Below are 25,501 nucleotides of genomic sequence, written 5' to 3'. Positions count from 1 at the left end.
TGGTCCGGGCACGTAGCCGAAAAGCCATTATGTGAAAATCTGTGAAAAATGATGAATTTTTACTTTAAAATGAACTTAAGTTTACTTTGGTCAACATTTTGGGTAAACGGACCCGAACCCGTGATTTGACGGTTTCGAAGGGTCCATAGGAAAATATGGGAATTGGGCGTATGCCCGGAATCGAATTCCGAGGTCCCAAGCCCGAGAAATGAATTTTTAAGGAAAATTGTTTTCTGAAATTATTTATGAGTTTTGGAAATGAAATGAGTTTAAAATTTTATGGTATCGGGCCCGTATTCTGGTTCTGGAGCCCGGTACAGGTCTTATATGTGAATTAAGATGAGACTGTGAAAATTGGTAAGAAACGGAAGTCGTTTGAGGTGATTCGGACCCGTAGTTATGAAAATTGATACTTTGGAAGTTTTGAGACTTTTCTTAGATTTCTATGCTAAATTCATTGTTTGAGAGGTTATTTTGGTAATTTGATCGCACGGACAAGTTCATATGATCTTTTTGAGTTAGTATGCATGTTTGGTTTGGAGCCCCGAGGGCTCGGGTGAGTTTCAGGTAGGTTTCGGGGTGTTTAAACTTAGGAAAACACTGATGTTTCATCAGTTCTGATATAACCGCACCTGCGAGTCGAGCACCGCACCACAGGTGCGAGCTCGCAGGTGCGCATAGTGGGTCGCAGGTGCGGTCCAGTCTCTCGCATATGCGGACAAGCTTCCGCAGAAGCGGTTCCGCAGGAGCGGGTCCCCTCTCGCAGATGCGGCCCCAGCGGGTCTAGTCATTTCTGCAGAAGCGATCACTTTTCCGCACGTGCGGTCACGCAAGTGTGACCCAGGCACCGCAGGTGCGGAGGTCGGGCAGTGGAGTCTTTTAAAACGATAACCTTCAGCGATTTTCAACTTTTCAAAGTTTTCATAAAAATAGAAGACCTAGGGCGATTTTCTCAAGAGATTTTCTTCCCAAATCACAAGTAAGTGTTCATTAACTGATTTCTTTCAACTCTCTAATGTTTTTCATCAACTTTTATCAATAATCCTAGGGTTTTAATGGTAGAAAATTAGGGATTTGAGTAGAGTTAGGGCTTTTTGATTAATTGGGATTTAGACCTCGTTTTGGGGTCGAATTTCGAAACTTATTGCATATTTGGGCTCGTGGGTGAATGGGTGAACGGGTTTTGTTCCAAACCTTGAGTTTCGACCAAGCGGGCCCGGGGTCGATTTTTGACTTTTTGGGGAAAATGATGGAAAACCTATCATTTAGCCTTGGGATTGGATTATTTAGCATTTATTGATGTTGTTATATTAATTTAAATTAGATACAAGTAATTCGGAGGCGAATTCTAAAGGAAAAGCGGTGTTTGAGGCTTGAGTTGGCCGTGGATGTTTGAGGTAAGTGTTTGGTCTAACCTTAGCTTGAGGGATTAGGAGTTGTGTCCTATTTGCTACGTGTTACTTTTCGAGTACGACGTATAGGCATGGTGACGAGTATCTATACGTCGGTGTCAAGCATTACCGTGGGTCTTAAATTGAAATTATTGTGTTCTTGATAAATACTACGAATGCCTAAGTTGTTGATTCTCTGTGTTGAGCAAGGTTTATGATTATTCTCGTGGAGATTATTTATGATTGAGTATTGGTGCTAGTTGAGGTATTTAGATGTTGGAACAAGTTTGGTTATAGCTGATTTTCCCTTGCCGGGACCCTTGTTATGATTGGTGTTGAAATATATATGTGGATCGGGTTGCGCGCCGCAACAATAATATAAATGGGTCGGGTTGCACGCTGAAACAACCATATAATTGGATCGGGTTGCACACCGCAACAGTGATATTATGTTTTGGGATCGGGTTGCGCGCCACAACAATTGACAATATAAAGTGTTTATGGATTGGTTACGAATTCCGTACTGTTTTGCGGTAAATTCTAAATTGTCCTTATGCCTTTTCTTAAGTTACTGTTGGTATTGATATTCCCCCGCAGCATGTACCCCCCTCCCATCTTTACTTGTTTATTTCTGTTTTATTTTCCGCTGCATCGTATATAACTGCACAGGTTTATTTGGTAGTCTGGTCCTAGCCTCCTCTCTACTTCGCCGGGGTTAGTCCAGGCACTTACCTGCACATGGGGTCGGTTGTGCTGATACTACACTCTGCACTATTTGCAGATCCCGGAGCGACAGCTTTTGGACCATAGCTTTGGGTGGCAGCCTTCAGTCCAGTCAGAGATCCCGAGGTAGTCCTGCAGACGTCCGCAGGCCCGGTGTTCTCTTCTATCTTCATATGTATTCTGTTTTTATTACTCTAGAGACAAATTTTACCTTTCTTTCCAGACATTTTGTATGTAGTATTCGTAGATGGTCCGTGATATTGTGACACCGAATTCCGGGTAGAGATGTATGTTGGTATTGTCGTACTGGGTTTTTGTTAAGTTATCAGATTACGTCTTCCGCATGTATTTTATTATCGTTAATATTTCACGGTTGATCGCATGTCAATTTAAATTGTTAAAAAGGACCAAGTAAACGAGTTAGTGAATCTATAATACGCGGCTTGCCTAGCTTTCTCGAGTAGGCGCCATCACGACTCCCGAGGGTAGGAAATCCGGGTCGTGACAAGTTGGTATCAGAGCTCTAGGTTACATAGGTCTCACAATTCACGGACAAGCTTAGTAGAGTCTGAGGGTTTGGTATGAGACCAGATTTTACATTTATTCTTTCCTGTTGTGCGGTTTGGTTTCTCAATGCTAATTGAGTTTCTACTCTGTTCTTTCGCAGATGCCGAGAACACGTGCTTCCTCATCCGTTGATCAATAGCCCGAGCCCCCAACAGCAGCTCCCACGAGGGGCAGAGGGCGAGGCCGGGGCTGTGCTAGAGGCCGAGGTAGGGGTAAAGCTCAATCCAGAGCAGCAGCACCAGCGGCAGGTTGACTTTGATGATGAGGTTCCGGCCCAGATAGTTTCGGTGGGCCCAGCTCAGGTCCCAAAGGGGTTTATTGCTACCCCAGTACTCCGGGATGCTCTGGTCCGTCTAGTGGGCCTTATGGAGAGTGTCACCCGGGCAGGCTTACTCCCTGTAGCACCAGCCGTCTCTCAGGCTGGAGGAGGAGCCCAGACTCCTGCTACTCACACTCCGGAGCAGATAGCTCCCCAGTTTCAGACTCCAGTAGCTCAGCTAGTTGGAACAATTCCGCCGGGTGTGGTAGCTCAGACCAGTGATGGAGCAGCTATGTCTGCCGATGCTTTGTGGAGATTGGACAGGTTCACCAAGCCCTTCACTGCCACTTTCAGCGGTGCATCTTCTGAGGATCCTCAAGATTATCTAGACAGCTGTCATGAAGTTCTCAGGAACATGGAGATAGTGGAGACCAATGGGGTCGACTTTGCTACTTTCTACTTATCTGGATCCACCAAGACTTGGTGGAGAGATTATTGTTTGGCTAGACCAGCCGAATCGCCAGCTTTGACTTGGGAGCAGTTTACTCAGCTATCTTGGAGTAAGTTTCTTCCCGTTACTCAGAGGGAGATCTATCGGAGGTAGTTTGAGCATCTCCAGTAGGGTTCCATGACTGTTACCCAGTATGAGACCAGGTTTANGATTGTTCTCTTTTACAGGTGAATGCACATAAGCAGAAGTTAAGCATATTTGAGAGCAAAAAGATCAAGTCTGATTTGCAAGCAACATATGCGAGATACAAGTGTGCACGTCTGAAGCTACATGAACTAAGATAGAAGAACCAGTTTCATCATTGTGTTTATTCTAAGTCTAGTTCAATTGTAGTAGGTTTTCATATTGTACCTTTCAGCTTTCTTAGAAGCAATTGTATTAGGTACTCTGAGTATTCAAGTTAGAGTTAACTTGAAAGTGTCGCAACAGTTGAGGCTGTGTGCTACACTGGGATTAGAGTTAATCCTTAGGTTTACAAAGAGTTTTGTAAATGCAGTTTTTGGCTCAGTGATTTTAGTGGAGTTTGGAAAAATCCTACTGAGTAGTAGGTCGTGGTTTTTTCACCTTTTGAGCCAGGTGTTTTCCACGTAAAAATTTCTGTGCACTTTACTTTCAGTATTTATTATTCCGCAAACTGCTGTAGTTAGAACACTTAGAAGAACCAGGTTCTTCTAACGCGAAAATTAGGTACCACACAAATCACCCCCCCTCTTGTGTGGTATTGACGTTTATAACATCACTTCCTTCTCATTCAGTAGCATCCACAATGTAGCCATAGGGGGCTTGAAAGTCTTGTTTAGGGAGAGAACTTTATGGGACAAGTGTTAGCGTGTCACTTGTGTTTGCCTCTTCGTGAGGTTGTTCTCTCGATATTTTGTACTCTTCTTTTTATATAGTGGATTGCTCATCTCCGCCGTGGATGTAGGTCAGTTGACCGAACCACGTTATATGTTTGTGTCTCTTTTGGTAGATTTCTCTTTGTTGTCAGACTTATCGTCTTTCAAGGTTTGCTTTGCTGGCTTCCGCATGACACCTGACTTTTTCGGTCCTAACACCAAAGAAGGTCTACATGTCTTGATAGTACGTGCACGAAATATAGGACTTTTCAAAGTTCTTTGGTACTAAAATAATTTTACACACGTTTATCTCCATGTAGAAATAATGCATTGACCTGAATCTTTTAGCTTTGATCATTTAAAGCAGAGTGAAACGGTTCCTCACTAAATAAAATCAAAGTTTCACTATAATCAAGAAAAGAGTTAGATCACATCTTGGTCAAATGTCACTCCTAGTTTGAAAGAGAAAAAAGAGTAGAAATGTGCGAAAAAAGATCATCCTGCATAGATAAAAATAGATAAACATGAATTAATTCTAATTTTCACATGACAAAGAAAAAGTACAAGATCCCTAGACGAAAATGATCCAATTTGACCATTGTACATTGCACTTGATTTGTTAAAATTTAAACCCTTAAAACCTCACCAAATAAATTCCCAAATACTGAGGAAAAAAAATAGATTATTGGCAAAGAGCGTTCGTTTTCATTATGAACCTCAGACATATAGAAAATTTTCAATATAAATTTTTCAACATTCTGAAAAGAGTTAATTGGATAAGAAACAAATGATCCAACTTTTCAAGTACCAAGCACGTTTCATTCTATTTGTCTATCATTAGAAATTACACAAATGATATGGAATTATTTGTGGGTTAGACTTTTCATTAAGATATGGAAGAGGACAAGAATAGACTATACTCACTTAATTCCCTTTGAATTCTTGAATCATTTTCTCACAATCCAATACATTGATTCATCTACTCATACTTCATAAATTTACATTCATCTTCGGAAAAATAAGATTAATACATTTCCCTTTCAAATAATTTCTTCGGAATGATAACAAAAACTTATCAATTAATTTAAAAATTGAGTATAAAAAATATATGAATACTTCTGCTTTGTTTGTATCTGATCACGCCCAACTATACCTTATAAAAAGGACTCTGCGGACGTTGCAAATATAACCCGAGTATTACGCCCAGGGTCGAATCCACAGAGAGTTAACCTATCAACCACTATCTTCAGACCCACCAAGTCTTCAGAACCAGCTTCTCAAATATTCAAATTCTCAGTTGAGTGTTCTTTAACAACTAGCTTGCAAGTAACTAATGGCTGTAACTAAATTAATAAGGTTGTAAGCAATTATGAGAAAAAGCTAAGGCAATGATTTCCCCTATTGATGGAATCCCTTCTGTTTATGCTCATACAAATTTACCCACACATCTCTATCAATCATGAACGCTAATCTTACCGCAATTCTCTCCCGAGTAATCACAGTAATCTACTGTTGCACTCTCCCGAGATACACTAGCTTGCTTTATTTAGCACAATTCAATTTAGATTGCACCCAAGGCCTTGTTATTCCTAATCCCGCCTTTAAACCCGCAATTATAGATTCCTCTAATAATCTAGGAGTGGTGTTGTTCAACAATACCCTAAATATGCACTCTTTTCCAAGTTATGCACACTAAATAGGCACAGCTAATTGAGGATCCTGTCAATTAACTACAACGAACACGAAGTTGAACAAATAAAGATTAAACTAGCAATTTGTATTCACATAAACAAGAAGTTCATCACCCAATAGGTTCCATCAAAGCCTTAGACAAGGAATTTAGCTATTCATGGCTATGGGAAAATAAACTAAGATTGAATTCATCATAAAATCAAAAGAAAAGAAGAAAGATGTTTAGAGTATTTTCTCACAATGGTTTTCCTTGCTAAGAAACCTAAAAAATCAATACATGCCTCTCTTGGTCGAAGTCTAGTGTTTTAAATAGGTTTTAGGTCTAAAAATCCCGTAATTGACACTTTGGTCCCCGAAGTTTCTGCGCCTGCCGCGGTTCTGCCGCGGTCGCGGTAGAACCGCAGCCAAACACCCTCGCGGATTCTCAATCTTCTGCAGCTGCTTCCCACCGCGGTTCTGCCGCGGTCGCGGTGGAACCGCGGTGGATCCAGTACTCTGAATTCCTCGGCCTGTTTTGCATGGGTCACTTGGGAAATTTCACAGTTGGCCTCTTTTTCATCACTTTTAACTCCAAAACTGTTCCTTAGCCTTCCTTATACATATATCACCTACAAATCATGAAAAGCACTAATAAGAACATTTTGTCATCACTTTTAGCATTAAAACTACACAAGAAGGTGATTATTTAAGGTGTGATTATAGTCAAATTCACCTATTATCAGTATCTCATATTTTCTCTGTACAAAATTAAAATTTTAGAATAATTTCTTATTTTAATCATTGGTATAACTTGATCAATATGATATATTCTCAAACACCACAACATATTCGGCATTATCAATTTACCAACTAAAAGCTTATATCTTTCCATATGGCATAAAGAAAACATTAGCATTTTCTTTTATAATTAGCAAACTAAATTCTGTGAAAGATGTTGTTGTTCAAAGATTTTGATAGATATCAAAACACAAGTTAGATTATGATAAAACTCAATGAAAAAAATATATGGGGCAAAATTATAACCGCAGTAGTTATGAAAATAGATAAATGTAACTAAAGTTTATGTGAAGCAATCTATTGGTGCAAGCAATATAAAAGAGAGTGGTAAATCTACATATTCGAAACACAAAAATACAGTCGCATTAAAAATAACCGTAATTGAAACCAAATAAACTTATAAATATAATTCATTGAATACCTAGTGAAATATTCTTTTAAGAAAAGAGGAAAGCAAAATATAAAATCCTAGAAGTGAGTAGAATCGTGAGCTCTAATGTTCAAATTTAGATGGAAACAAAAAATATTAAATAATTTCTTCCTTTTTGATAGATAGATACAGGGCGGCCCGAAGAATTTTGTGACCTAAAGTCAAACTTTATGAGGAGCCTTAACTTTTTTTTTTTTAAATTTTTTTTATTTAATTGAAGTTTGTTTTTTTAGCGTTTCTTAGATACAAAGTTATTAATAATTTTCTTAATTATAATCAATAACTTCTAATAAGTCTTTCTTAATTGACAATGTAGCTAATCCATTTAATCTTTATTGAGACATTGTTGATCTTAGGTGAGATTTTATCAATTTTAATTTTGATTTTCTTTTTGTTGAAACGACGGAAACAAGAGTTATTAACATTATTCCATAAGTATTATAGGCATTGAAAAAAGAATCAATTTTTTTATTTGACCGAGTGTATCAATTAAAATGTTATCTTCTAATTGTACTATTTTTCTTAATATTTTTAATTCTAAAAATAAACCTAAACCACCAATACCGAATTGATTATTATGGTTTAAGGAACATTCAACATTAAGGGAATATTTTTTTAAATTTTCATCATCTAGTTATCTCAATTTTTACTGCTAAATAGAAAACCAAAAACATTTATATATGCTTCGAATTGTTCAAATCTATTTTAAAGTGAAAAAAATAGCCTTGTCTAATATGTATAAAGTAATCAACTCCAAAGTACTCTTCGAAAGATTTTGAGATTTTATTATCAACATTCTTATCAAATTGTTATTTCCTATATATCATACGTTTCATACAAAATTCGGGTTCGATATTTACTTCAACTGCAATTTTCTTGGCAGAAATCATAGCAGTTGCAAATCCTTCTTCTCTATACTTGTTAAAGAAAGAAATCAAACTTTTTCACTTCACAAAACCTTTTTTAAATCTTATATACATCTTATAAGGTGTAACAAAAATGAGGCCCCCAAAAATATGGGACCTAAAATAATTGCTTTACTTGTTTTTTGAAAGAGCCGCCTTGAATAGATAAAATTACATGAAAATAGGTATCCCACGAAGTAAATAAAATATTGCAATAAGTTTACTAGGGGGGGGGGGGGGGTTTGTTATATGAGTCTTGTGACACTGCTGTGGAAGGTGGTCAAAATAGGCTGGCGCAACAAACACACATTACATTATTTTATTATGTTATATATGAAGTAAGTATAACAGGTGCACAGAGCCTACTTTCCTTTACTAGTCTCAAAATCTCGTTTATCGGTCCAACCATATTCACGTCTATCCAGAAAAAACAAAATAAAAACATTTCCATCCAACTTCCCTTTCCTTTTCTTGGCAAATTTTTCCTCTTTTATTTTCCCAGTTTAAACCCCCTTCTTCTTCCATAATCATTACTTATTTTCCATCTCAGTTTTTAAATTTAAATTGTTCTTCTTCATAGGACAGAGTGGAGTGACTCTTTGTGTGTGCCTGCGTGAGATAAGTTGTTTATCTCATCCATTCAATCTTCATGTGAGCAAATTTTTTTTTCTTTCCTGTGATTTATTTGTGTTAATGCTGGTAATAGGCTATGTGGGTTTTCATTTTTGGGTGCAAATGACTACTGGGTATTGGCTAATTCCTTTGGTTGGAACTAGCTTGCGGTGAATATTTGTATGTAGATAGAAACTACAGAAGCTATAGTAGAGGATAGAAAAGTTCCGTTTTTTGAAATTATACTTTGTGAAGTTATATTGTGTTTTGGTGGTGGAGGGACAAGGTTTACTGAGTGTGGATTGGGATCCATGCTGGATCTATTTGTTTTTTTTGGTTATCGTACTACAATTTTCATTGTTTCCACTAGATACACTAATACAGTAATTTTTTTATTATTCGTTGTTAAAATAAGTAGAGCTTCATTTTACTTATTATCTTGGTAGTCGTGTTTTATGATTCTCTTTGTTTTGTGTTTCTTAGGTCTATGTGGACCCAATAATTCAGCACATTGCCTAGGGCTTAAAAAAAGGTTGGTTTCTTGAGGTTGGGGTTTGATGGGGTGAACTCAAAGGTGTAATGGGTAGCTTCAGTGATGATGATGAAAAATGTGTATTTTTTGATGCCTCTGAGAACATTGGTCACTTCTCTGATTTGGGTTCCAACTACCATCCCCAGGTGCTCAAGTCTACCTCAAGAAGTGATAATTGTGTCACCAGTAGCTACCCCTATGATGTGTGGACTACAAGTCTTACCACTGTTAAAGAGCGCCGAAGGAAATTCTTTAGTTGGATGGACTTACACGTAAATGATGGAGAAGATCCAGTGACTGTATATGAGAATTCTGATTTATCTAGTTGTGAGATTGAACGGATTTTGGACAATAGCGAGGCTATGTTGCCAACCTCAATTCTGAAAGACGAATTTCCTTCTGATTTGCCTGTTGGAGTTTTCGGTTCATATAAAGAGTTGGATTCAAATGAGACATTTCTTTTTCGGAATGGTAATCCACTTGGTGGAAGCGACTGCAATGTACATAATCTGGCTGAGAATAGCCACAGAACTGTGAAATTGGAACGACAGTTGATGTCTAGTGAGCCTGAGGACTCATATATGTCCCCCAAAATTCAGCAAATTGGACAGCGGGAATTAGAGGTCAGTGGATATGCTGGGAGGAAACTGAACCGCGTCAAGAGCCGTTTGTTAAGTAAATTGCGATCACTGACGTGCATTGTAAATGGCAAAGGGAGAGGTAACAATGTGAAGGCCGACATCAGCTCCAGCCTTGTTCAAAGATCTATAGTTCAGAGGGTTAAGGTTCACCACCGCAAGAAGCGATTAAAGGAACTCTCCGCTCTTTTTGTGGAGCAAGATATCCAGGCTCATAAAGGTTCAATCTTAACTATGAAATTCAGTCTTGATGGGCAATACTTAGCCAGTGCTGGTGAAGATAAGATTTTGCGTGTATGGAAAGTGGTGGAAGACGAGAGATCCAACGAAATTGACATTCCAGAGTTGGATCCGTCTTGCATGTACTTCTCGATGAACCATCAATCCCAACTGTCTCCTTTGGTGACAGAGAAAGAGAGAATCAATAAATTGAGGGGCCTAAAGAAAACAACAGAATCGTCCTGTGTTATTTTCCCTCCTAAGGTCTTTCGGATTTTGGAAGAACCGCTGCATGTGTTCGAAGGACATAGTGGGGAGATATTGGATGTTTCATGGTCAAAGAACAACGTATGTTAGTTACATTCTACTTGATTAAAGTTTTCTGAAAAAATTATGCATCTAACCAAGTTTTGTTTTTGTGATTAATATATTCCTTGCAGTATTTGCTTTCATCATCAACTGACAAAACTGTTCGTCTGTGGCAAGTTGGATGTGATAAATGCCTCAAAGTTTTCTCACACAGTAATTATGGTATGCGCCAAGCCTTTTGCGAGATCATCCTATATTTTTCCAATTCAACAGTTTTAAGTTTCTGATGTTTTAGTTCCAAATCCATTACTCACTATTTTCTTTCTTTTTGTTTCAGTAACTTCCATACAATTTAATCCAGTAAATGATGATTACTTCATCAGTGGTTCATTAGATGGAAAAGTTCGCATTTGGGCGATTAATAGCTGTCAAGTTGTGGATTGGAAAGATATAAGAGACATTGTGACTGCTGTATCGTACCGTCCTGATGGGAAGGTATGCTAATAATATGCTCAGTCTTTCCTGTTACTAACTTCAATTATAGATTCCTAAATTCAAGCAATTCATCAAAAACATTATCTACTTCTCATGTAGGGTGGGATTATTGGCTCTATGGCAGGGGCATGTTGCTTCTTTAGTTTAATAGGTAAATTTTTGCCTCTTTTCTTTGGTATAGATCCAAAATTGGCATTGATCACCTGCAGTTAGGAACTCGAGAACTATTACAAGTTGTTGCTTTTGTTTCAATTGATTGACCATCTAGATGTTATTTCTACTTGAATCTTTATTCTTTGATTAGTATTATTAACAAACTGCCCAGTTATCCTCTCTCTTTTTTCTTTTGTAATGGGTGTTTGGACTTTGGAGTGGGCTGCGTGGCTATTTTTCATTTCTGTCTTTTGATTTTTCAGTCATTCCGGCCATTGCTCAGTTTTCTTTCTTTCTCCAGGCTTTGTGGTAGTAGAACTATCGGATTGTAATATCAGTTTGTATGAGCATCATATAAATTAGCATCTGAGAATGCGAATATAGTTTACACTTTACAGTGACCGAGAATTGTGGTCCATGTTTTTGTGGCTAATGTGTGGATAGTCTGTTAGACAGAGTTTACATCAAAGCTGAAATGTTTTTTTTTAATGTTTTTGGACCGTCACAGATCACAAGATCCAACTGGAGGAGCGGATGTCATTGGGCAGTAAGAAGAAGTCACTTTGCAAAAGAATTAGTGGCTTTCAGGTTAGTATACATCACGCAGATACCATTGGCCATACTGCATTACATTTTCTGGTTAGCAATGTAATAAGATGCTGATAAATCATTACTTCTATGCAGTTTCTACCAGAAGACCCAACTAAAGTAATTGTTACTTGTGCTGACTCCCAAGTAAGAATCCTTAGTGGGATCAATGTGATCGGCAAGTGCAGAGGTATGTTCCCTTCTCGAGTTTTAGATAATAACCTATTTGTATGCCTATTTTCCTGTCATTTGAGTGGCTTCTCATTCTTTTCGTGTCAATAAGGAATCCTTGTAGTTGATATTGAGATTGTCTGCAATTATGGGACTTGCGGTCAACCTAATTTATTTTGTAGTTAAGTTTTGTTGGTCATATAATATCTCTATCGAGTGTTTATTTCTAACTTGTTTCTCCATTGTCCCTTCTCTAACTTTCTTGCTACTTTACTTCTCTAGGCCTAAGAAATGCAGGAAGCCATCTCTCTGCTGCTTTCACCTCAGATGGGAAGCATATTATCTCTGCGTCAGAAGATTCTAATGTCTATCTATGGAACTTCCACATTCCAGAAGAGTCTTCTGTGTCTCAACCTGGAACAGTGAGATCATTTGAGTGCTTCAATGGCGATGCGACCATTGCAATACCTTGGTCTGGTTTGAAAAATGTCAACCATGAAAACCGGTGTCACTCACAAAGACTAAGTCAAAGCTTAACAAATTTCCCGTTCCCTGCTTCTCCTTGGTTCTCTTTAGGACAAGAGCTGTTCTTAGAGGCAATTCCCAAGGGATCTGCAACCTGGCCTGAAGAGAAGCTCCCTGTGTCACATCCTCGGTCTGTGCCTTCTGCAATGTGTAAATCTCATTACAAGTTTCTGAAACGTTCTTGCCAGAGTTCATCCCGTTCTCATGCCTGGGGTTTAGTTATTGTTACTGCAGGCTATGATGGGCGAATAAGGTCATTTCATAATTATGGATTGCCTTCGCCACTTTGAGAAGTATTGCATTCAGGGTTTTCAAGAAAGTGGACGTTATCTCCTCGTGTGGCACCTCCTTTCTGGATCAGGGAAACTCTGTAATATCCTTTGTGATAGAACTACTCGACAGAGTTTACTGTTGCAGCGAGAGGTCCATATGAGAAATCATGTTTGACTGGTCCCTTCAGGTTTTAGCAAGTCATATCAGAGTTTGCTTATATACCTGATCTGGCCACTAGTTGGTAAATATCTCAGATTTGCCTTATCCCATTTTTGAGATAACAGCCTAATTTTAATTTACAAGAGCCATTTATCCACTGTCACTGGAAAGAAATGAATACACAAGGAGAGGTCAACATGGTATGCTTATCCATATGAGGTGCCTGCGGGACCTTTCATAATCTCTTTCCTTTGTTATTTAAGTGAGACCAGGGAAGGAGCTAGTGGCTGTAATTTTCTCAAGGAGAAATGGTGGGGAACTTCATCTTTTATGGCATGCTGGCTGTTCTGAATGATTGAATTGTTGTCTGCCATACAGTCGGTCAGTCCATTGAAGGTGAGTGGGCCACTTCCTGCCGAATTGGAGTGTTGTAGCAACTAAACGTGCATGAGATCTCTGTGCTAATGTGAGTTGCTAATAAAGTTAGAATGCTTTGTGGCTGGTGCTCTGCTCTACCTCTGCTTGGAACAGCATGCCTTTTCTAGTCAAAGTGGGAGGTTCATTTTACAGAGGCTGCTGGTTACATGGTCTTATTTTTGGATAACAGAGGAATCCTCAAAGGCCAGTTGGTTTCGAAACTTGATGGATAGTAGGGGTCCGCTCCTCTACCTTGACTTAGTCAGTTAGTGTATGGTTCAAAATACAATGGATAATGGGTCCGTCCCTTTATCATTCTCCACTTAAATACTAGGCTTTATTTTGCGGCTGAGTTTGAATTTGTGATGTGCGCCTAACCCAAACATATGCTCTGCTTTCTTACCACTAGACCAAAGTCCTGGGGGCCAATGTTGCTGGTAACGTTGTTACACTAACATAGATCGCATTTTCAAATTTACAGCTCCAAAATTGTAATTAGTAGTGTCACAATGTTGCTATAAAACACAGAAGTGTGAGGTATGTGACTTCATTGATTTATTCTGTACAGAAATCAGTAGTTATTAGTGTATATGCCTTGTATATGCATAGAGCTGAGCGCTCTCCTGTAAAATTGAAAATAGCAGCTGAACCTTATTTTAAGGTTCAACAATTTTGTTCCTAGTGTCATCATTGTAGTTTTTGCAATATGAGATAATTGTTATTCCTTGCTGTATTCTGGTGACTACGAGCCAATTTGCATGCATGTTGAAGCTACTACCCTATTATTAGTCAGCAAATCTGATATATAGTCATCCCTCGGGTTTCCTTTTGGGCTCAAAGGATGGCCCAATCAAAATTCTAATTAACTGTCTACATTATTAGCGGAAATTAGCACGGCGTGATCCCCAAAAAGGGGATGGTCTTGGCAGAATGTCCCCATATTTGATAGTCTTAGCAAAATGTTCCCCTTTCTCTTTGAACACCATAGTTCTTTAATTTTTAAAGTTTGAAATTCTTGTTTGATGGTGAAAAACAAAAGTTAATGATCGACTATTACTAAAATCGTTTGAATGTTAATATTTTGTGCTTAAACTTTTAGTTCAAACACATATTTTGGTGATTTACAGCAAAAATTGAAACTCCATTGTTGAACCTTAGAAAGTGCTAAAGAAGACAAAATGAGTCTCTTTGATTAAATTGGTGATAGTTGGTGATTTGGTGTTTTGACTATATTGGTGATTGAGGATTACTTGTGTTGGTATTTGAAAGCTTTGTTTCAAATTTGAGATTAAGATTTTGGGGTTGTTTGATCGAAATTGAAGTTGCAGATTTGCAGAACACTTAGTTAACACAACCCAAAAAGGTACGCCAATCTGGTAGACTTTGATGAACAATTTAATGAAGAGGTAGACAAAATATAGCATCAATTCTACCGATCCAGTAGAGAAATCCCTGAAAAGAAGAATCATGACAATCTGGTAGATTTCAATAAACAACTTAATAGATAGGTAGAGTAATAATAGCATCAACTCTATCGGGTTGGTATAGAAATCCTGAAGAGCAATAGTATGATAATTCGGTAAACTTCGATGAACAATTTAATCCGGTAGAGAAACCCCTAAAAAACTTGTGCGGGTCCGGGTTATTTTTAAATACCGCCAATTTTGTGGACATTCCACTAAAATCACCCTCAAAAAGTCCCTTTCCATGAAACCAATTACGTGCATTCATTCTAAAGGGGTACCCTTGCGTTTTCACTTCCTTGACTAGGTTCACTCATCACCATTCACCCCTCTCGATATCAAAAGGCGAGTCAAGTAAAAAAGATAACTTGCTAGTTTTCTCTGAATCATAATCAGCATAGAAGATGGATAAATTGAGTAATAACCACATATTAAGCACAATTTGTTACCTATTGCGTTTTGTTCTGGTTCATGAAGATGTTTGCTTAAGTAAATATACTTTGAGGATAAGAAAGAAGTAAACAAACTTTAAAGTAAACCTATTAACCTACAACCACAGAAGCTGTAATTCGTTACCTATTGGGGTTTTAATCTGGTTCATTTAGAAGTTTGCTTAAATAGAGTAATGAAAAATAATATTACTCTAGTATAACCCTACAACCACAAATTTATAATTGCCTCGAACATGTTGCCATTTGCCAATGCTACAGAGGGCCAATTTTGCACTGCTAACATGAAGTACAACAGCCTCTTACTGGCATTTGCTAGTTTCCTAGAGCAAGCAAAACTCTTGTTGAAGAATTGCGAGGTAAAGGAACAATAAAAGGTGTCTTGTACGTGCTTAAATGTTTGACCTTGTAACAAAACTGACCAAAGGAAAAACACCTCATACAACACTTAAATTGAAAAATCGTCTATAAGAAAAAAAAGAATATTACAGTTAATTACATTTCCGTTGGAGCCAAAGGATTAATATGATGAAATCGGTGATGCCAGATCTGGAAAAAAAAAGGTTGTTAGTAGAGATAGGGCTACAAAATTTTGACAATGACCAAAGGCAAAGAAGCAAACATTATGAGATGGGGTGGGGAGTTCATTTTTATTTTCCGCACAATACTATGTGGGCTTCATCAAGACAACCTGTAAACATGGAAAGCACCACTTAATTTGGTGTCATGCATCTAATCTAATAGTATATGTCCCAGCGACAAGAAGATTTGTCTCATTCTCCATCAACAAAATTTAATAACCAAATGTCATATTCCTAGAACCTACTCACTTTTGTGTCAAAATGAACAGTCAAACAGTAGTTAAGTGATTGATTTGGACAAGATGATATCTGAATTTCACCAAGCATAAGCTCCATGGTGCAGGTTTTCCTTGACATGTACATCGAAATCTGCTAGTATTAACAAAATATCTGGTAGGAGTATTTAGAAATTCCAACCACACATAAAAGCACCAACATAAAGCCAACTGTCTAAAAGCTTCTTGACTTTGAGACTTATGGTTTTCAAATGCTCCTCTAACAGGCACAATCTAACCAATTGAATTAATCCATCCAGAGATCCAAGGGCAACTTCCTTTGCAAGCTAGAGTAAACAATTACAGAATCCTAGTAAACTCAGTTTTTTCTTTCTGAGATAATAAATCCTGGGTAGCCATCCAAGTACTGTGATAAACAAAGTAACAAAAGATAGTGTCCATCTACAACAGATGATCTTATATTTAAACTAAGAAATCTGATGATAAATTGCTATTATCTATGTGAATCGGATTCTTTTACGATACATTGTGCAAACTCCCTGCGCTACAACGTCATAATACGTTCAACAATCTATTAATTCCTAAAGGAAACATTTGGAATAACAAATGTATTTTCTCTTTTTCTGCACACGAGGAAGCATTAGCAATTTGGCATGCACTAAGAATGAAACAAGCCTGCCACGCCAATTCTCTAACAGCCCAAGTTAGTTTTCAAAGAAATCTTTGTTCAGATCCAATGTCCAACCAACTATGAGAGATAGCTCCTCTATAGATGCACTTAGAAGCATAAGTCCATTAATCCTTTAACTCCATTCTCTTCATTTGTTCCTTAATCCCTTTTTCAGCTAGAATGCAAAATAAAACCTACCATTCCATATGATATGGAGTAGTTAATTTTCCTAAAGTTAATAACTAGTCTATATGAGAGCGAGCTTTAGCGCAATAGTAGAGTTACTCTTATAGATCAGAGCTTGGAGGCATGGAAACAGCATTCTCAGAAATGCAAGGTGAAATACTACATCTCTTCCTACCCTTGCAGTAGCTAGCTAGAGAGAACTTGCAACAAACATTCCATCTAAACAAAGACGTAGGCAGCAATAGATATATAGGATTTATAAACTAATTTAGTTGTCTGATTAATTAATTAAAATATAAAAAAAAAAAAAAAAAAAGGACAGACACTAAATTTGATATTCAGAAGAGGAAAACATACATCCAAATAGATTGTATAATTTGCAGAAAGGCAACAGATCAAAATTAATGCTCGTACAATTATGAAAATAATATACCAGGAGAGGAGAGGAGAGGAGAGGAGAGGAGAGGAGAGGAGAGTCAATTATCGACGGATGAGGCAGAAATGTTAGAGTGAGGACAAGGATCAACATGAGAAGGCAAATTGTTCATAAACAAAGGGCGATCTTTAGCTTCTTCCTCTTCCTCATCATCAGATGCGTAGGTGGTGAGATTGACGCACGCGCATCGCTCCAACGAGGCGAAGAATGCCGAGGCCACACTCGTCCCGAACCACCTCGCCAGCCCATCAATCTTATCGCACGACATAATTAAGTGTCTTTGATTCGATTTTTGTCAATTTGGGTCCTCCTAACTCGACCAAAGAAAAGAAATCCCTTAGTCGAGAAGAGGTGTCTCTCCTCTTTGTGTGTTTCGATTTGGAGAAAAAGTAAAAGGAGGAGAGAGAGAAAGAGATAGGCGAGGAGAATGGTCAATTATGACAGATGGTTGGCCATTGCCTTTCTTGAGAGAATTTTGTGTATATTCATTCGTCTTTGTCCGCACAATGTGTTTTTCACCTGCAAAACTTAATCCGCATGCCTTGTCAAATTTGTTTACCGTAAACTTAAATTTATAACACGTAAATTATTTGACTCAGAAATATAACATAAATAAGAACAGAGATAAGATTATAAAATAAACTTTAAAGGAATTCAAGCCTGGCTATGAATTAGCTACTCCAGCAGCATAAGCGAAAATAATATTAAGAACAAAGTAAAAGAATAGTGTTATAGAATGAGAGCTGATTTTAGCTTTTCTGAAGATAATGTTTCATGTCCTATACTGGATACTAATTCTCTTATTTATTGCTCTATTTAGGGAGATAAGATTCCCAAATCAAGCTCCTCTTGAATGAGAATGAAACCGTCATTGATGTTGCATAACGGTTAGCTATAAATGTATATATTCTCTGTAACGGCTGCTCACTGAATGCTATCCGATATCACCCCTTCAAATCTTTGTTATTGGTTCCCCTGTCTTCGGAATTCATCCAGCATCGGTCACATGCTTGTATCCAGTGCAAACTACTTGTTGACTCATATCTTACCTGTCTTTAGTTTCGCGTGTCATTTCATCATTCGTCCAGGTGTCGTTAACCAATTTTACCCCGTACAAAAATATTTACGCGAATACTTATTAGTTGTACTAGCAAAAGAATTAGGTATCTTTGTTTACTACGAATGACATGGATGATGGATCAGTGTTACTTCCAAACCTATAAGATTTTGAGTACCTATTAAGAAATAACATTAATCATAGAAATTATTTGACTAGATTTTTATCTCATCAAATTACCCTCTATTTCTCCTTATACTTCTTATATCATGTAATGGATTAAGGGTATATCTCAAAACGATATTTAATGTCTTCTTAATTTCCAAAAGAGACTTTATTTTTGGACCAAATTGAGTTGGCTAAAGAGATACTTTTTTTGGACCGAAAATAGTAATTTAGCTGTGAAGGTTACAACTTGGTTGGATCGTTGTTAATCGTTGTATTGTATTGTTACTTTAAATATAGTGTTTATTTTGATTATTACTTAAATTTTATTGTATCATATCGCTAAATCCGTCGTTACGTAACGATGAAAAGTGCCACTTTATGTGACGACCGACTTGGTGTGGTACCTTGTCTTTTTCTCTCATTCCGCCCTTTATTATCATTAAATAATTTTTATTTTATTCTTTACCCTACCTTTTTATATAATAATTTCACCCCGTATCATACTTTTTTTTTAATAATATTGCAAGTTTATTCTTCATATTGCTGGTGCACGATATCATGAAACCAGAGGCGGATCCAGGATTTAAACCCATTATTTTTTTTAAAGTTATGGGTTCATATCTACTATTTTTGCAATTTTAATGAATTTTTACATATAAATTTTAACTCCGCGTTGAAATTTATGGGTTCAATTGAACCCGCCGAGTGTATGCTACATTCGCCCCTGCATGAAACGACGACAATGATACAATCTATCCAAATATTGTATTCATCAAACGATATAGTACAATATAATATGAACGATACATTATGAAACAATATGTAACAACCATCCAAACAAGATGTTAAGGTTAATATCCCTCGTAGATTCTTTATTGGTGTTTGCTTCAAAGTTATGAGAAAAAATTTCAATATTTTTTTTCCTGCTTATTTAATCTAAAGCAGCTTTAGAGGAATATAATACACGTATCTTAGCAGATTAAGGTATTACTATTATTTTGCTTCCAGCTGTCTTATCTTAAATGGGAATGTAAAATGAAGATATCCAGCATTAATGTGCGTATAAAACCAAAAGAAGCTGCAATAATTTATTATGTTCAGCAAATGATGGTAGGATGTCCCTTGCTAGGCTGCCACTAGCTTTCTCTGAATTGACACTGGACTTTTGCAAAAGTTTGATAACCCCATATATATCACTGGAAATGGCTAATACCTCAAAAATATTATGATGTTCTTGTGCAAAAGTCATTGGTCATACTGATTCTCCAAAGTCCAAAGCTGGTCTGCACGAAGATAAACGTGCTAACATGAAATGCCGGTCATCTTTCATACCATAATGGAGGTAATTAAGCCAGCTACCACAACGAATTGTTAAATTATATGGTAAATAATAATGCTGGAGAAGACAACTTGGCATATTCAATTATAGTAGTATATACTTTTACTTTTCTTTTCAAGTATCTAAACGTGCATATTTTAGTTTGATGGACCTCTAGTGAAAACAGAGCAGCCGAAAGAGAGAAAGCGCATCTGGTGTAGTGGTATCATAGTACCCTCCCACGGTACTGACCGGGGTTCGATTCCCCGGATGCGCAAATATTCTGTTGCCTTTTTGGTTCTGAAAATTTGACGATATATTTATTTCCTTTTCTGGATTTGCAATTTTACATCCCCATCAAGTTTCTTACCTAGTGTGGTTAAGAACGTTAGGTTCTGAAAAAGTGACTCCATTTACATATTCTTTGGCTCGCTTAACACTTCACAACTTTAAAGGGAGCACACCTATTTACTGAGAAAAGTATCTCACTCAGGTTCTTATTTATTTCACAAAAAAGTTGCAGTAACCTCTAATAATGCTTGTTCGCAATGAGTTACATTTAGCTCCCAATAAGTAATTGATTGGGAGCCTCGTCCGTGTCTATGCAAACTCTACCACACTGCCCTTGTTGTCTTTGTACCATCATATCCAAAATTCAACACCACATTCCTTGTCTCGTGTGTATTCTCAAATTAGAGTCCACCTTCCATTGGGGAATACATTTTTAGAGTCAGTGAGACGCGGAGCCAGGATTTGAAGTTTATGGGTTCTGAATTTGCCAGCGAACCCGTAGCATTTAGTTAAATATTTATACATATTTAGTGAATTTTCTAATACAAAATACAAATACATAGTCTAAGCAAACCTACTAGATTCATCCGAACCCGTATCTACTTCTCTAGCTCCGCCTAGACAAGGATGTGACACACATGTTCTCCGAGCTAATGTTCTCCAAGCCATCCAATCCTTAGAACTACTAATTCGCCATTCATGATAAACCCATATCCATCTTTGGTTTCTCTGAAGATGATATGCATACTCCAGTAACATGCTGGACATGTAATTAGAAGCAGCTTCTGGGCCATGAAACTTCTTGATTTCGATGATATCGAGATGCATAGCGCATGCCAAGTAAATTCACTCGTTAGTGATCTTACAATTTTCTTAATCCTTTTTCGTTTGGTTTCAGGAATTCTACCCTGTTTTTCTTTTCTTTTTTTATTTTTTTTTTATTTTTTTTTATGTTACAATCAAAAAATTACAATCTTCTCTTAATGGTGGAGGTGTGCCTTATTCGATTTTTTTTTTTTTAAAAACCAACTCAGCTGCTAGCAGCCATGCTTTCTTTAGTTCATGTTTTCAGCTGGCATGACGGTTATGTTAGTTCCAGGATGTTTAAGCACCCATGATTTCCTGCACTACAGCAAGCTGGTTGAAGTGGTATAAAATGCCATCTGAACAGAAGACTGATTCCTACGTTGTCAACTTGTCATAATTACTCCTTATTCTTTAGGCTTTTTCTTAAAGTTTCGACTTGGGACAAAGTTAAAACTACTAAAACCATAGTTAAATTTTTCACTGCAATGTTTAATTTTAATCTCATATCTGAAAGAATACAAAAGTTCGAACTCTAAATTGATGAATGTCTCTATACATGTCTTCCAAGAATGAACGAGAGGAAGGTTCTTTCGCCGTCCTTAATTAATCAATTTAGAATAACCAACTCTAAAATTGATCAATGTGCCTCATCAATGTCTTCCTCCTCATCTTAATCTATTTCTGATAGTCACTTTCAACAGGAAAATTATATGAGAAAACCCTGTGTATCCTATCGCTTGTGATAACAGAAAACTTGTAAACTAGCAATCGTCTACAGCTCGTCATGATCATCATCCTCGCTAGCACCTGATTCTCCTCCCGGTGCTCCACCAGACTTCTGATACACCGCAGTGATTATCGGGTTGCACACAGCTTCCACTTCTTTCAGCTTTTCCTCATAATCTTCCTTCTCAGCACTCTGGTTGTCGTCCAACCATTCAAGCGCTTCTTTTGTCGCGGTTTCAATCTTCTCCTTCTCATCAGACTCTAGCTTGTCTGCAAGCTTGTCCTTGTCATTTATTTGGTTCCTCATATTGTATACATATGTCTCCAGGCTGTTTCTGGCATCAATTCTTTCTTTTACTTTCTTATCCTCCTCTGCAAACTCCTCAGCCTCCTTGACCATACGCTCAATCTCTTCTTGACTCAAGCGACCTTTGTCGTTGGTGATTGTGATCTTCTCTGATTTTCCAGAGGCTTTGTCTTCAGCTTTGACGTTTAGAATACCATTTGCATCAACTTCAAATGTAACCTCGATTTGAGGAGTTCCTCTGTTGAAAACATATGAAAAAATTTAGTCAAGCAGGCAATAATATTTTTTAAGTCAAGCAGGCAGAGCACCTCATTGGACATCTCAACTAGGTGCAGTTAGACAAGTACCTTGGAGCTGGAGCTATTCCGGTTAAATCAAACTTCCCCAGCAGTCTGCAGTCCTTTGTGAGACTGCGTTCACCTTCAAAGACCTGGAGGTAAGAATTTTCATGTCAGAATAGTCCAGTCATAAGTCATCTCTTGAGACTTCCACAACACTTTGAGCTCACTAAAAAAATAGTTCCGAGGAGATACCTGGATTGTCACTGTTGTCTGCTGATCCTGATAAGTGGTGAAGACTTGAGATTTTTTAGTAGGAATAACAGTGTTTCTTGGGATCAGCTTAGTCATCACTCCACCAACAGTTTCAATACCAAGAGTGAGTGGTGCCACATCCAGAAGAAGAATATCTGGTTAAATTCCAGAAGTTATTTGTCAGATATATGTTTTTCTCAAAAAACTCCATCAAAGGGATAAAGAAGAAGCAATACCTTTGGTTTCATCACCTCCCTCGCCACTCAAAATTCCTCCTTGTACGGCTGCACCATAAGCAACTGCTTCATCAGGGTTGACACCCTTGTTGGGCTCTTTACCATCAAAATAATCCTTCAAAAGCTGTTGCACTTTCGGAATCCTGGTACTTCCACCAACAAGGACAATTTCATCAATCTGGGTTTTCTCCAGCCCAGCATCATCCATAGCCTTCTTAACAGGTCCCATTGTCTTTCTGAATAAATCATTGTTTAGCTCCTCAAAACGTGCCCGAGTAAGTGGTTCAGAGAAATCCACACCATCGAAAAGAGATTCAATCTCAACCCTAACTTGGTGTTGACTGCTCAAAGCTCTCTTGGCACGCTCAGCTTCTCTTCTAAGCTTACCCAAGGCCCTGTTGTCCTTGCTGATGTCCTTTCCGTGCTTCTTCTTAATCAATTTAATGAAGTACTCCATAATCCTCTGGTCAAAGTCCTCTCCTGCAATCAAGAAGCCATAAATGTATTCAATGTGAATTGTGAACAAAGCTAATTTAAACTGAGAGCTATTGAACTAGTTTACAACTTGAAATTCATCAACTAGCATAAATTTTCTCCAAGCTAATTCAGATGACCAAAGGAAAAAAAAACAAAGAACTAGTGGAATTTTTAGTATCACATCAATAAATGGGGAAAATATAGAAACCTAACAATAAAAAGTACAGCAATTTATAGAGTTAAGAAAAAGGGTGCTGACCTCCCAGGTGAGTGTCTCCATTTGTGGAAAGAACTTCAAAAACACCATTGTCAATGGTGAGGATGCTAACATCAAATGTCCCACCACCAAGGTCAAACACAAGGATGTTCTTTTCACCACCTTTCTTATCTAATCCATAGGCAATAGCTGCTGCAGTTGGTTCATTAATAATTCTGGCCACATTTAGTCCAGCGATTACACCTGCATCCTTAGTGGCTTGCCTCTGGGCATCATTAAAGTATGCTGCAGGATTTAAAGGAGAGGATGCATAAGAATCTCGACAATCATATCACACAATAATTGGAGCGAGCACAATCCAGAGAAGGAACTTTCAACATTACCTGGAACAGTGACAACTGCATCCTTGATTTTCTTTCCGAGGTAAGCTTCAGCTGTTTCCTTCATCTTGGTCAGGATCATTGCACTGATCTCCTCAGGACTGAAGACCTTGGTCTCCCCATCTTTAATCTTAACTTGGATATATGGTTTACCATCCTTGTTAACAATCTTGTACGGAACAAGTTTCATGTCCCTTTGTACTTCTTTGTCATCAAACCTATCAAATAGACAGGTTAGAGTCATTGCTATTATATCAAACAGACATAATATTCGACAAAGCAGACAATGCATTACTTTCTTCCGATAAGTCTTTTGACATCGAAGATGGTCCTCTCTGGGTTAACAGCGGCTAAATTCTTTGCTGCCTCACCAATCAGCCTCTCACCATCAGTGAAGGCAACCCATGAAGGGGTGATACGATTACCTTGGTCATTTGCTATAATTTCAACATGTCCATTCTTGTAAACACCAACACATGAGTAAGTTGTTCCAAGATCTATTCCAATAACTGTTCCCAACTTGGTAGCTTCTTCTGTGGCTATAGAAAATGCAAACAAGCACCCTGTAGAGAAACAAAACAACCAACTCAATAAATTGTAATGAGTTATGACTATGATCATCTATAATTATCACTTTTTTCCAGTTTAAGGGGTTAACCTACACCCTTTCCCCAAACAAAAGAATATTCCAATGTTAGGACCAAATATAGCAATTGTTTTTCTTCTTAACGTTCCTCAGTGTCCCTTCATATCCAGGTGTCTCTTTCACATTTATTTTTCAAAAATAGCATTGCTAGTCATTACAATTTTTAACACATACGACAAATTTCTGTAGTGCTCCCCAGAGAGGAAGCTGGAAAGCTGAGAATGATAGAAATATCTCATTTAAAAGAGGTTTAAGAATATATCAGAAGGCATTGGTGGATTATTTTCGCAATCACACTTCTAGTAGTATAATAGGGTGGCTCTTGTATATGCATTTAATAAAACATGATTGCCCGCAAAAAGGAAAGGAATAGGAACTGAAAATTGAAACTCACTCAAACTTCATGGTGTTTAACAATAAATGTATATAAGATGTCGTTTCATATTTCCTTTTTCTTTTTAATAAGTAATCAGGATGATCAGAAATCAACTGAGTTAGGCATTCAGTCTCTTGCGTCCAAGTGATTTCATACCACTACCCTCTGAACTAACAGACAGGTAGTAGATCTGAAGATTGCAGAATATGATAGCAAAAATTGACTATAGTCTACACATCTAAAAGTAAATGACACTTAATCTATTGACCTAATTGTCGGACAATTGCTAAACATGTCTTGAGCTGCTCAAAACTCATTCAAATTCGAATTTTGCCAATGAGATTTGCATCAACCGAGACAATGGAAAAGCTTACCGAACAGCACGATCCCGAAGACGATCAAAGATGCGCGTCTATTCCACGCACCACCAGCCATTGCTCCACGATCTGAACACGTTCCACTTATCAACTTTCTTAAAACACAGGCTAACAACTGCTCCGTCTCTCTTCTTCGTTCTCTATTGACGGTTATATATGGACTCTTCAAATATCAACAGAGATCCAGCATATATATATATATATATATAAAGGTTCGTCTTCCCTCGTGCCAAAAAATAAAAACCTTTTTTTTTCTATATGATGGTGTCATATCTGGTGACGTGGACCAATCAGATGCAAGATAAGTGAGAGTGTTAGCCAATGAGCAGCTGCCACTTTGCTTTTAGACAGATTTGGAGGTAAAATGACGAGGAAAAAAAGT

General features: G+C 37.6%; 2 protein-coding genes, 1 long non-coding RNA gene and 1 other non-coding gene across 4 annotated transcripts; 2 read left to right on the top strand and 2 right to left on the bottom strand.

Annotated features, from left to right (window-relative positions):
* The first annotated feature begins 8,453 nt into the window (after positions 1 to 8,453).
* Positions 8,454 to 13,915, top strand: LOC109210006 (WD repeat-containing protein 44-like). Its single transcript, XM_019373377.1, has 8 exons — positions 8,454 to 8,742; positions 9,187 to 10,440; positions 10,533 to 10,623; positions 10,739 to 10,896; positions 10,996 to 11,047; positions 11,558 to 11,637; positions 11,734 to 11,827; positions 12,091 to 13,915. The coding sequence occupies exons 2-8, from the start codon at positions 9,283 to 9,285 to the stop codon at positions 12,621 to 12,623; spliced, it is 2,166 nt and encodes a 721-aa protein (XP_019228922.1). The 5' UTR covers positions 8,454 to 8,742; positions 9,187 to 9,282; the 3' UTR covers positions 12,624 to 13,915.
* Positions 13,916 to 15,294: 1,379 nt separating this feature from the next.
* On the bottom strand, positions 15,295 to 17,702 carry LOC109210005. Its single transcript, XR_002065471.1, has 2 exons — positions 17,201 to 17,702; positions 15,295 to 15,643 (listed from the first exon to the last, which is right to left on the bottom strand). It is a non-coding gene; the product is annotated as an uncharacterized LOC109210005 (long non-coding RNA).
* A 2,250-nt stretch (positions 17,703 to 19,952) lies between these two features.
* Positions 19,953 to 20,023, top strand: TRNAG-CCC. Its single transcript has one exon. It is a non-coding gene; the product is annotated as a tRNA-Gly (tRNA).
* Positions 20,024 to 21,291: 1,268 nt separating this feature from the next.
* Positions 21,292 to 25,299, bottom strand: LOC109210004 (luminal-binding protein 4). The gene is made up of 8 exons (XM_019373376.1): positions 25,117 to 25,299; positions 24,016 to 24,283; positions 23,724 to 23,938; positions 23,383 to 23,625; positions 22,647 to 23,126; positions 22,411 to 22,565; positions 22,225 to 22,307; positions 21,292 to 22,115 (listed from the first exon to the last, which is right to left on the bottom strand). The coding sequence occupies exons 1-8, from the start codon at positions 25,175 to 25,177 to the stop codon at positions 21,617 to 21,619; spliced, it is 2,004 nt and encodes a 667-aa protein (XP_019228921.1). The 5' UTR covers positions 25,178 to 25,299; the 3' UTR covers positions 21,292 to 21,616.
* Positions 25,300 to 25,501: the final 202 nt, after the last annotated feature.

This window comes from Nicotiana attenuata, unplaced genomic scaffold (assembly GCF_001879085.1).
Source record: "Nicotiana attenuata strain UT unplaced genomic scaffold, NIATTr2, whole genome shotgun sequence".
Classification (NCBI taxonomy): Eukaryota; Viridiplantae; Streptophyta; class Magnoliopsida; order Solanales; family Solanaceae; genus Nicotiana; species Nicotiana attenuata.
This window is presented reverse-complemented; position numbering and strand designations above follow the sequence as displayed.

Coding starts and splice junctions, on each gene's coding strand:
- LOC109210006 (XM_019373377.1), top strand. CDS start 9,283: ATGGGTAGCTTCAGTGATGATGATGAAAAATGTGTATTTTTTGATGCC. Junction 11,638..11,733: donor AAAGAATTAGTGGCTTTCAG/GTTAGTATACAT, acceptor ACTTCTATGCAG/TTTCTACCAGAAGACCCAAC. Junction 11,828..12,090: donor TGTGATCGGCAAGTGCAGAG/GTATGTTCCCTT, acceptor TTACTTCTCTAG/GCCTAAGAAATGCAGGAAGC.
- LOC109210004 (XM_019373376.1), bottom strand. CDS start 25,177: ATGGCTGGTGGTGCGTGGAATAGACGCGCATCTTTGATCGTCTTCGGG. Junction 23,939..24,015: donor AAAAGACTTATCGGAAGAAA/GTAATGCATTGT, acceptor TCTATTTGATAG/GTTTGATGACAAAGAAGTAC. Junction 22,116..22,224: donor GGAATAGCTCCAGCTCCAAG/GTACTTGTCTAA, acceptor TGTTTTCAACAG/AGGAACTCCTCAAATCGAGG.